At 39.4% G+C, this 12,448-nt stretch overlaps 1 protein-coding gene across 1 annotated transcript in view; it reads left to right on the forward strand.

Moving 5' to 3' along the window:
* Positions 1–10,082, forward strand: part of ANO4 (anoctamin 4) — a 192,950-nt gene extending 182,868 nt beyond the window's left edge. The window contains exons 23-26 of the mRNA XM_008586623.1: positions 353–472; positions 5,493–5,598; positions 7,318–7,512; positions 9,676–10,082. Of these exons, the coding sequence (XP_008584845.1) occupies positions 353–472; positions 5,493–5,598; positions 7,318–7,509 (418 nt within the window). The 3' untranslated portion in view covers positions 7,510–7,512; positions 9,676–10,082. The remainder of the gene's footprint in view (positions 1–352; positions 473–5,492; positions 5,599–7,317; positions 7,513–9,675) is intronic.
* The last annotated feature ends 2,366 nt before the right edge of the window (positions 10,083–12,448 follow it).

Raw genomic sequence — 12,448 nt, forward strand, 5'->3', positions numbered from 1 at the left:
TTTTGAGAGAAAACATATACATATTAATGAAAGAATGTATTCGTATGTGTGTCAGTGAAAGGAGCTGTAACTTACATATAATTTGGTCATGCGATGCTGTCTTTTACCTATTTCACTGAAGCACTGATGGAGGTGCTGATGTTCTGTATGATGATTCTGCACAAAAAGGACTAGAACAAAAGAAATGACTTGTTTCTGATTCACCATGCCCAGGACTTTTCAGTGTATCCCAACTCGAGTGCTTGTGACAAGGCAAGGCCAGCTAAAGGCACTTAAAGCTGCAGGGACTTAGTGAATTGGATGCAGAGAAGGCGATCAGTGTTCTAATTATATAATTTGTTTTTTCTTATAGGTGCATGGTTGGCTATGTGAATGCCAGCTTGTCTGTGTTTAGAATTTCTGACTTTGAGAACCGATCTGAGCCTGAGTCTGATGGCAGTGAGTTCTCGGGAACTCCTCTCAAGTACTGCAGGTGAGCGTGGCACTCTCAGCTCTGTTTGAGCTGGGCGGGCTCTGCCACGGGGAGGTTTTGCTCTGACAGCCTCTTCTGGCTGAGTGGATTCAAAGCAGTGGTTGTCAACCTTAACTATGCATTAAAATCACCTGGGGAAGTTTAAAACCTTCTCTTGCCCAGGCTGCGACCCAAACCAATTAGAACAGAATCTCAGGAGGTGGAACTCAGACATCAGTATGGTTAGAGAACCCCAGGTGAAAAGGTGAGAACTGCTGGCTTAAAAGCAAAAACTAAAAATATAGTGGTCAAGGGTTATACGCCTGATCCAGGGATTTGGGGACAAACAGTCCCCAGGTGGTTTGAGTGACAGCTGTTGAGGCACTTGCATTTGTTCAAAGCTTTCCATGCTGTATAACATCACATTTCCAAATGGTCAACAACTCAGATACATGAGCAAAGAGGCCCACCTTGCTTCAGGTTTGCAGCACATGCACTCTCTTGCTCCTTCTAAGAGGAAATTAATTCAGCTGTGCCTCTTGATATTTATCTATACAATAATATATACAACTCAGATACATGAGCAAAGAGGCCCACCTTGCTTCAGGTTTGCAGCACATGCACTCTCTCGCTCCTTCTAAGAGGAAATTAATTCAGCTGTGCCTCTTGATATTTATCTATACAATAATATATAGAGGAGAATTTATTGAGCACCTACTACGTGCCAGGAACTGTTACTTCATTTAATAGTCATATCAATCTTTTAAGATAGGCGGTATTATCCCATCTGACAGATGATAAAACCATTCACCAAAAGCTCAATGAAATAACTGTGTGCAACTGTTGAAATTAGGTTCAAGTGGCATATTTGCTCTTAATACTTTGATGTTATAAGAATTTTGTGGATTTCCCATCATGACATTCTGTGGTATAAATAGATATATAGGACTTCTATTTTCAGTCATATAGCAGGTGAAACACCTGGATCAGCTCTCAGGCTGAAGACATCTACACATGTGGATAAAATTTTCAAAACACCTTCTCAAATGCATCGATGACCTAGGAAGAAAATCTGGTATTCTAAAGCCAAAACTAAATGAAGGCGGAACCCAGAGTGGTACACAGAACATTGCAGCCAACTTTTACCCAAGGAGGGGACCTGAGCTTTGCTGTTCAAGGCCATCCACAGTTAGGGAGCTGAAAGAAAATATGGAAATGACCAGCCCATGACTAAATCTAAACAAATACGTCATGAGACAGCTCTAATATATTTATACCAGAGTCTGTCGTACAGTGATGAAAGTACATTAGCTACATGCAGTGCCATGAATGGATCTAAGCAACATGACAGTAAAAATAAGCAATCCTCAGAAGACTACATACAGTGTAGTATCCTTTCCATAAGTTCAAAAACAAAACTAAACGGTATAATATCTAGACGTATATATGTACATGTAAGTGATAAAAATGAAATTCAGGATAGAGAAAGCAGGGGAATGAGATGAAGGAGGGGCACAGAGGCAGATGTAAATTCCTGGTGATGTTTTACCTCTTGGGCTTTGTGGTGGATTTATGACAGTTCAATATATTATTAAATAAATAGACATAAAAATTACATAAAAGAGGACCATGAATGGACTAATAAGATTAGTTATGAAAATTAAGAGTTATGGTTTGGACAATTGTGTGCACCCCAGGGCCAAAATAATATTATATGGAAATGCAAAGATGGATAGACACTTTTGAAGAAGAGCAAGGTGGGAGATTTACCTTAAGATATAGTATAAAATTATAGTAATTAATCAGTGTGGTGGTGTCACAGGAACAGATAAATAGAAAATGGAATAGAATTGAGAACCCAAAAATATCTTGCACAATAAAGATGCAATCACAGAAAAATGCGTATAATATAATTCTATTGCATAGAGTTCAAAACAGAAAGACTAAAAGCTATTTTATTTAGGAAAACATGCATAGGTGGTAAGAAAAGCAAGAGCACGGTTGTCACAAAAATTAAAATAGCACTTACCTCTCGAGGCAGCTGGAATGCCAGCAAAGCCTTTCTAAACCATTGACCATGTTCTGTATCTTAACTTGGATCGTGGCTACATGAGCTTCATTTATTCTTTCAAATGTACATGTAGTTTTATTTTTACAGTTTAAAAATGGAAATAAATTAACTCTACCTTTTGCTAGAAAAATAATGTTTGCAGGCCAGTCATCCATTTCTTGAGAAATAGAAGCAGCTTTGGGTAGTGTGCTCACTTAAGCTAAGAAGGAACACCCTGCCTTGCCACATGTAAAATGGAAGCCAAAAAGTTAAAAGTTTCATTTTCTGAAAATAGCTCAGAGTCGCTTGAAAATTTTCATCCAATCATTAATACCACTGGACTACTTAGTGTCCCTGAAGGTATCAGACTAAAAGATTAGAGGAAAAAAACTTTGATTTTTATTAGCTTTAAAACTTGGCTTCATGGCTGTTTCTACAACAGCAGAGGGAAGTGTTTTCTTTGTACAAGTGCCAGAGAATATGCAGCCAGTCATTTTGCAAATAAATAGCACCACATCAAGAGGAGAGAAACATGGCACAAAGGACATGTGAGCATGGACCTCTCCCAAACCTCTGCCTAATGGAAAGACCAGTGGGATCTGGGTAGACTAAAGCATGAACTGAGAGATCCACTGGCAACAGTTACCTGCAAATTCATAGAAGAAAAGAATAAGGGTCCAACATTCTAAAGCAGGATGAGATGGAGAGATCCTCATGTTATTAACAGGGAAAACTGCTGTCCAGAAAAGAATTCCCTGCTTCAGTGAACACTGTTGTATAAAAAGGAACCAATGAAGATAACTCTTGGGACAATTTGAGGTGCCTCCTTTTATAACTATTCCTTTCTGTAATAATCAACTATATGTGCAATAAAAAGCATACTGCTGTTTTTCTTCTAGAGTATTTACGTGGACTATACCTGAAATATAGGTAACTAAAGATGAATCCAGGAATTACATTTGTTATCTTTATTGCCGAAAATTCAGTTCCTGGTTCTTGACTAGCTGTACTCTGCAAAATATAAATGTAGGTTAGAATAGTCCATGCAAAATTTTAGTCCTGAATAATATTCTTCCTAATATTTTCGCAAAATATAAATGTAGGTTAGAATAGTCCATGCAAAATTTTAGTCCTGAATAATATTCTTCTTCCTAATATTTTATGCATAGTTATTGGTCCTGTGACAGGAACAGGTCATATAAACACATGTTAGAAAGAACAGTGGTTTTACATGATTACCTTATCCTCATCATCATAGAGAGAGCCAGCAGTTCGAAGGCACTAACAGATTCATTCTTAATTTCAACACCAGGTAATTATTATAACTATCACTTTAATGACAAAATAATCATGATACATTATTGGCACATACCCATAAACACTGATAATAATTAAGATGATGATTGTGACGATGATCAGAATGGTGACAGCTCATATTTTTCTAGTTTTTGACTCATTTCAAAGATACTCTGTATAGGAAATTATCCTGTCTCCTCATATGCAAATTAGTCTTATATGAGAACCTGAATAATCATAATTTTTATTCAGACAAGGGAATTTGGTACATTTATGCAGCAGAACGTTTAGAATAACCAGCATTTCTAGATCTTTCCACATTTCTGGCGCTAATGAAAAGAACACTGGGTTCAAAACACATGCAAACTATATCACACTGAGTGACTCACTGTTCAGTTTTCCCACCTGTGATAACAGTAATGATAATGGTAAGGATAAAACGGAGTCACATGGATGCAAGTTCCTAGGATAGTGCCTGGTCCCTAAGAGGCCCGCAGTCTCCTCATATGCAAATTAGTCTTATATGAGAACCTGAATAATCATAATTTTTATTCAGACAAGGGAATTTGGTACATTTATGCAGCAGAACGTTTAGATTAACCAGCATTTCTAGATCTTTCCACATTTCTGGCGCTAATGAAAAGAACACTGGGTTCAAAACACATGCAAACTATATGACACTGAGTGACTCACTGTTCAGTTTTCCCACCTGTGATAACAGTAATGATAATGGTAAGAATAAAACGGAGTCACATGGATGCAAGTTCCTGGGATAGTGCCTGGTCCCTAAGAGGCCCGCGACAAACATTTGTAGAATTTGATGCTGACTCAAAAATTATAGCTGGAGGACACATGAGGAAGAATTTCTCAGTAGCAAGTGGCAGAGATCCAGTGTAAATTGACATAAAAAGAAAGTTACTGGTTCACGTAACTGGAAGAGTCAAGGGGTGATATGAACTTCAGTGATGGCTGGATCCCAAGCCTCAAGAGTATCAGCAGGACATGCCTCTCCGCTGGCTTTGCTTGGTTCTGTTGACTTCATTCTCAAGCAGGNACAAACATTTGTAGAATTTGATGCTGACTCAAAAATTATAGCTGGAGGACACATGAGGAAGAATTTCTCAGTAGCAAGTGGCAGAGATCCAGTGTAAATTGACATAAAAAGAAAGTTACTGGTTCACGTAACTGGAAGAGTCAAGGGGTGATATGAACTTCAGTGATGGCTGGATCCCAAGCCTCAAGAGTATCAGCAGGACATGCCTCTCTGCTGGCTTTGCTTGGTTCTGTTGACTTCATTCTCAAGCAGGCTCACTCTCTCTGCACAGCTGGTGATGGCCACCAGCAGTTGCAGGCTTTTACCTTCTGTGGGCTCAGTGATAAGTCACTAAGTGATAGTTCTAGCAGATGTCCTGGTGATGAGTCTCACTGATCAGGGCTGGCTCACCTTTCGGCTCATCTTTTGAGCAAGGGAGGGGACAAGGCCTATCCAACCCATACAGATGATTCCCCAAAGGAGAAGAGAGATTCTTTTTTGAGAAGAAAAAAATGATGGACAAGCAAAACAACAGATATCTAGTATAGAGAAACTTTTTAAATTTTCCTCCCATGAATGAGGACTACGTAGTGGAAATGGAAGAGATTTGGGAGTCAGAAAAATGATAACTTAGAATGCAACATTCTCCTGTGTCTTTACAGATACCGGGACTACCGGGAACCTCCACACTCAGTGGTGCCCTATGGCTACACACTGCAGTTCTGGCACGTCCTAGCAGCTCGGCTGGCTTTTATCATCGTGTTTGAGGTAGGCTTTCTCCACCAGTTCCTTTATTTCCTTGTACATAGTGAAGTCGGTAGGAGTAATGAATAAATATAAGTGATGGAGACTTTGTGGTTATCTATTTCCACAAATAGTATAGTCATATTAGGTAACCTTTCTTTTATCTTTTTCTTTTCCTTAATTGAAGGAAATTTTTCATCCCCACTCCCATGTCTGCTATTTGCTTTTCACAAACACCACAGGATGATTCTGGTGCAGGTGTCCAAGGACCATAGTCTGGAAGACATTAGATTGGGAATTACAAGTGGTACCTCTGGTTGTAGATCATCGTGACATTACTTATATCCAATCACACAAATGAGATTTATTCTCTAACACTCAAAATGGGCTTATGAAATGAAATCTACCTAGTAATTGTCTATATTATGTGTCAATAAAAATATATTGTCTATTTTCTTTTAGACTTTAAGAATATTGTGATAAAAATAGTTTGCATTTCTGTAACTCTAGTCATAAATGGAAATTTCTTCTCTTGTCACATATATTGGAGCAAGATTAATGCAAGCCAAAGTTGCCTCTTGGTTTGGACCAGAAGTTTTCTGTACCTCTTCGAGACTATTCCATTACGGCTTCTTCCTTCACTCCAGGAAACCAAGAGAAGACAATATTAAGCTGCTCTTCCCTGGAAATTAGCTTATCAATGGCTCAGTCCCTCCAAGATATTTTTAACCTACCACTGTCTTAAATTTTTTCAGATGAAACAAAAAGGAGTTGCATTAAGTTATTATTTGACTTTTCAAGTAGAACTTTCCATTTCCTTTCAATATACTGGTATTAACTATTTTTAAGTACTAGAAATATGGAAAAAAAGCCTATTAATTGACAGAATTATATGCAATTCATGCATTACTAAATTTATCAGGTTTTAAATAAAATATTAACTATTTTTAAGTACTAGAAATATGGAAAAAAAGCCTATTAATTGACAGAATTATATGCGATTCATGCATTACTAAATTTATCAGGTTTTAAATAAAATAAATATTTAGCAGTATCATTTGAACATGATTTAATCTGTTTAATACTTAGAATTATAAGGACCTTTTGAATTGTCACCTGATACTTTATTGGTCACCATGATATAGATAGACAGAGGTGACAGTGATTCTACAGTTCCAGCTATTAGTATATCGGGTAAAGAATTTGTGGAAGCTTACCAAAAAGAAAAAAGTTTCTTCCTAAAGTGATCACTTCCCTAGGCCCATTGATAATTCTTACAATCAACATTTGCAAAGCATTTGGCAATCTACAAAGCATTTTTTAATCATTTTTAAATAATTTTCACAATAAACCCATTTTATAGATGAGCTAATTGAGGCTCAGAGACATTAAGTGACTCATCCTCAGGTAGACAGACAGCCCTTAGGTAGTAAAACCTACTAAGCCAGAACTCACACCTGGGATTTCTGATTCCACGGTGTATGTTCTTCTGGTTCCCCTCCGAATTCTCTGACCGTTCCTTCCCCCACCTTCCTCCCTGACTCCTCTTCCCATTCCCCAGGCGATGCCATCAGACTCAGTTCAGTGCTCACCTTTGATCTTTCATCACGCATGCCCCTCCTGGCCTCATCCCACTTTCCATTCACCCCAGAGGCTCCATATCCTTCTTGAGCCAACTCCCAAAGCTCATTTGGGCTAAAGATGGACTCTCGAACTCACTCTGTCGTGTTCTCTGTGTTTTAGCACCTCGTGTTTTGTATAAAGCACCTCATTTCATATCTGATCCCAGACCTCCCAAAAGATCTAAGGGATCGAATGCGAAGAGAGAAGTACTTGATTCAGGAGATGATGTATGAAGCAGAACTGGAGCGTCTCCAGAAGGAACGAAAGGAGAGGAAGAAAAATGGAAAAGCACACCACAACGAGTGGCCGTGACAGGTGGGTGAGAAACCGCTGCTCGTGGTCTGAAACCACTGCAGGCTGGGAGGGGTCCTTTCCACTCCCTGAAACAAAGCTCGTCGTTGCTGCAGACAATGAAGCAGCATAGAAGCTTCCGAAACCAGCTTGTGCCTTAACTTTAACAATTGTAAGTTTAACTTGATCCTCCCTCCCACACACCTCCTGCAACTCTGCCTCCTTGCCAGACTCAGGCCTGGCAGACAAGATCCTCATGAGCTGGCATAGGTGTTCCCTGAAATAAGCCTTCCAAATCTCCCTTCTACTCCAGCCAGCTGTTCTCTTTAATATCCCCGGAAAACATGCCCTTCTTTCCGGGCATGAAGTCAGCCTTTCATCTCACCCAATGTGACCTTCCCTATATCACCCAGTCATGGTTTCCTCCCAGGCTGATTCCCGTCACACATACCCTCTAAGAAGGTTTTGCCAGACTCATCAGCCTGTTGAGACTTACTCCTTCTAAACTTCTCTGGTTATTGCTGTCAGTACCACATGTATTGAAATATACTGATTTGTATTGTTAATTTATGATTTTCTAATAGTTATCAGGCTTCTCCAACACCATTGTAAGCATCTTTAGGAAAATCTCTATGGATTATAATTTTATTTTTCCAACTAGCTAACACAGTGTTAGGCATATGGAACCCATTAAATGCATATTTGATCAATAAAGGTTTGATGGATTAATGCTGAATACATTGAAAGAAAGCTCCATAATCTTCCCACACATCCCATCAGACAGTTCTTCTGAAACCGTCTCTCTAACAAGTCAGTTGCTAGCTGCGTGACCTTAGACAAATCACTTAACTTCTCTGGGCCTCAGTTTCAACAGCGATGAGATGTTTAGATGAACTCTTCATTCTGATTTAATCACAGAATTTTGTTTTCTTTCCTTGCCTTTCATTTTTCTCTCCACCATTTGATGAAAAACTAACTTTGAAAACATTTTTCAAAATTTGGCCTCCAAAAGAAAAATGAAGTATACAGGAAAAAGTATGGTTTTCACTTTTCTTATAGCTTAAAATGTATCAGATATCTGCAGAGATGTTTGTTGTTAAGTTAGTAAAGTTGTATCAACCCAGATCCATGCTAAGAGTCCAGAAGAAGGTTATTATGAGTTGGATATGAGGGTGGATCTGGAGAAATAACCTAGACCCCAAACCCACAGGGATAAAAGTGGTACATAGATGTTGAACACTGGCCTTGCTCTCAATTCCAAAGTGGACCTTGGCACTATAGGCAAGATATGTTTTGCTACTTAGTAATTTTACCATTTCCTAGATCTGCTATTTGACTGGGTAAATAACTTTACTGAGCCTGCCTGTTTGGCAGAATTAATAGGCAGCACAAGTAAATGTATGTGAGACATTAATTAAGCAATAAAGTGCTAAAGAATGCTTTATGGGATTTGTATTACTGTTAAGCATTGTATTTATAGTCTGCTGGATTCTAGAGCTGACTCATCTGTTCTCAGTCTGTATGATCTGAGACATAGCATTCACATGAATTCAATTTCTGTTTTCACAAATGTAAAGAATTTGGGCTAAACAGTACTTCAAGAGCCTTTCCAGCTTTACCTTTTTGGGATTCTGGAATTTGCTGCCAGCCCCCATCCCCCACATGCATTCTGATCTCCTCTTCTCTGGCTCTGGACAGTCTTTGGAGGAGAAAGGCTGACTATATCTGGGGACTTGGGGTGGGGTGGAGTGAGGGGCAGACACTACTAAAGAGAATTGCTCCTGAGAGCTTCAGTGGCCAGGGACCAAGGTGCAGCAGGGTGGTATTATCCACAGCTCAGGCTGTGCTGGGCTTTAGGGCCGGCAACTGATCAGAGTTTCTTCTGGCCTCAACGCTATGTGCTGCTTTCTTCTCAAAGAGGACATTTCTCATTTTTGCTTGAAAGCATAGTTTTTAAGTGTTTCTATTCCCCCAATAGTTGGCAGGATGTCACTTTGCTTCTGAATGCCTTTCTGACTCAGTCTATTCATCTGCAAAGCAGGCATGATAATGTTTATACCATACCTGGCTCAGTTTGAGGTTATAAATTCTTTGAATGCCTTTGATGTGTGGTAAGTACAAACCACTGCATTCATGTTCAGCCGTCGTGTGTGCACAGGATCTTGATGGCTTCTTTCCTCTTTCCAGGTGATAGTTCATTTCCAGGCCAAGGACCTGAATTCTGTTTACTTCTCCCAGCTGTGCAAAAGCACATTCAAGTGAATGACTAAAAATGCGACCGAAGAGCATGTTGCAGACACCGCAGCTGCAGGCGGGTCAGCACCCTGTAGAGGACTGCCGGTGGAGGCACGCTGCTGCGAAGTCACACTGCAGTCCAGCACACAATTGCTATCTATCCATAGACCATTCTTGACCAAGCAAGCATGCACGTATGGGCAGTTACATTCTCAAGTTTTTAAAACCAAGGGGAACTTCGATACTGGGCCTGTTTTTCAGCCTGTTTGCTACCTTTTTTGCATTCTACCCCATGTGAATTTTACAGACACCTAAAAAGTGTATTCAGACACCTGGACACACACTCCTAGAATGTCATCATGTGGTCCGTTTGCTACCTTTTTTGCATTCTACCCCATGTGAATTTTACAGACACCTAAAAAGTGTATTCGGACACCTGGACACACACTCCTAGAATGTCATCATGTGGTCCTACTTCCATGTCACCAAATGACACAGACAAGACCCTGTTTACAACATTTTCTTTCTTTTTTTTTAATTCAAATCTTTCTGAAGAGATTATTATATATAACATATCTATAGCTATGTGTATGGCCATAGATGTATTTCTGTGTGTACATATGTATAGTCATGTATTCCTACATATGTACATACAAATACAGAGATATATAAAGTACATAGAAATTCCTTACTTGTAAATAGCCAAAAAGTACTGACGTGAATGACAGATTTTCACATTTAAATAGTCATCAACATGGAGCCATGTTTAATGCTTGTATAATGTGATGCAATAAAATTTAAAATAAATTTATGCACATGGAATATTTTCAGCTGGCTCTTCTGAAATTCTGTTGTATTTTCTTCTTATAGAATAAGAAGAATCATAGCAGAGTGGGATCTTTAATGCAAGGTCTCTCACGCCCACGACATTCCTGAGAAATCACTTCACCCTGCAGAGAGACTACCTTTTTCTTCCCCGCCCACCTTTTCCATTTTGCTTCCATGCTACCTCCCTGGGGTACGAAGCAGATTAACTAGAAATCACTCTGAAGGGCTTGGGAAATGCCGTTACCACAGTGGTTGAGGAAATGTGAAATACAGCCACTGCTGTTTATATGCTTTTGGTGCCGCCGCCCAACTAGCGTGCTCTGCTAGTGTGATGGAAGGGGCTGCCTATCTGGTGTGGGGGTCAGGGGAAGCATGTTGCAATTACTGTCTTTCCAGAGATACAGAACCTGTCTTTTTTAAAAATTTTTTATTTTTATTGTATATTATTGATTTTTATTTGAGATACATATACATAGTGAAATGATTACTGCTGTCCAATTTACGTATTCATCACCTTCCACAGTTACGTGTGTGTGTGTGTGTGTGTGTGTGTGTGTGTGTGTGACCTTAACTCTGCCAGTTGGGGGAGGTGAAAGTGTTCTTGTCACCATGTCCATCAAACACTGTCTAACCTTGGCCAGGGGTTCACCTGAGCCAATTCCCAAGGACCCCGGGTCCCCTGAGATGGGAACAGTTGGTCAGAGTGGCCTTGGGCAGGCTAGAACTTCACGTGTTTCTTACTTCCATCTTTCTAGCACTCTCTCAGACCTACATTTCAGGGAGTGAAATACGAACCCTGCCAGGGCATAAACTAAGGAGATGCACATTATAGGCACTGAAAGACAAGAGTTTTCTTTTCAGTCATTGGATAAAGAGTCTGTGAAATATTTTACACCAGCCCTGGGAGAGGAATTTCCAAAGAAAGTCTCAAGATATGAAATACAAAGATGCTCCAAAAAGACAATTTGCTCTACTGACTCTTGGTTGAAACCTCTGGTTGCTATGCCTAAAGCTCCACCCCACGCAACCAGTTCCTGGATTTGACATACCCACATCTGCTCTCCTACCCCTTGGGGCATGGGAAAGAATTGTGAGCTCCTCCTTGTGTTTGATGGGCTGTGTACATTCAGAAGTAGGTAGAAGACCACCAAGGCACTGGTCAGGATAAACAAATAAACATTAATTAAGTACCACTTGCTACTTGGTCTGAGCATAAACTGAACCTAAGACAACTCTATGGTCAGAAGTTTTTTCTGCCTGCAAAATTCTGCCCTTACTATTTCAAGTGCCTCTGGCAATCACAATTCCTAATGTGTTTCTAACATACAATTTTTTTCCTTCCTTCATCCCTTCTCTCCTCTCTTTCTTCCTTTCTTCATTTCTTTCTACCAGCACAGTGAATGTACTGCTCATCTTCCCTGTTTTTGGTACAAGAAACATGTGGTAAATATCTTGAAATGTTCTTAGGTTTGTAAGGTGAGAAAGGCAAAGTAGATTATAGAGGGGAATTTTTGAGGTACTTTGTAAGGAATCAAATGTTGATTGTATGAATCATGCAAAAACAAACAATATAGCCAGCATAATATTAGCATATGCTTCTGACAAACATTTTCCCCCAGTCTTGATAGTGGAATATTTTAAACTTAAGGCATAATGAGTATGCTGTAATTTGAGGATTTGCTAACCTACCTAATCTTATAAATCTTCATAAAAGTAGATTAGAAATGACCTACTTCAATACTATAATCATCATTAAAACCTTGGCTGTCTGAATCCCTTAGGAAAGTGGTGACTCTGGACATAGGGTTATCCAAATAGCAAGAGGGATTAATCTTTGAACTGACAAAATTCTATGTTAGCTGATTTTTTTAAATGGAAACTTTTCTATAAATGTACC

This window comes from Galeopterus variegatus, unplaced genomic scaffold (genome assembly GCF_000696425.1).
Source record: "Galeopterus variegatus unplaced genomic scaffold, G_variegatus-3.0.2 Scaffold4051, whole genome shotgun sequence".
Classification (NCBI taxonomy): Eukaryota; Metazoa; Chordata; class Mammalia; order Dermoptera; family Cynocephalidae; genus Galeopterus; species Galeopterus variegatus.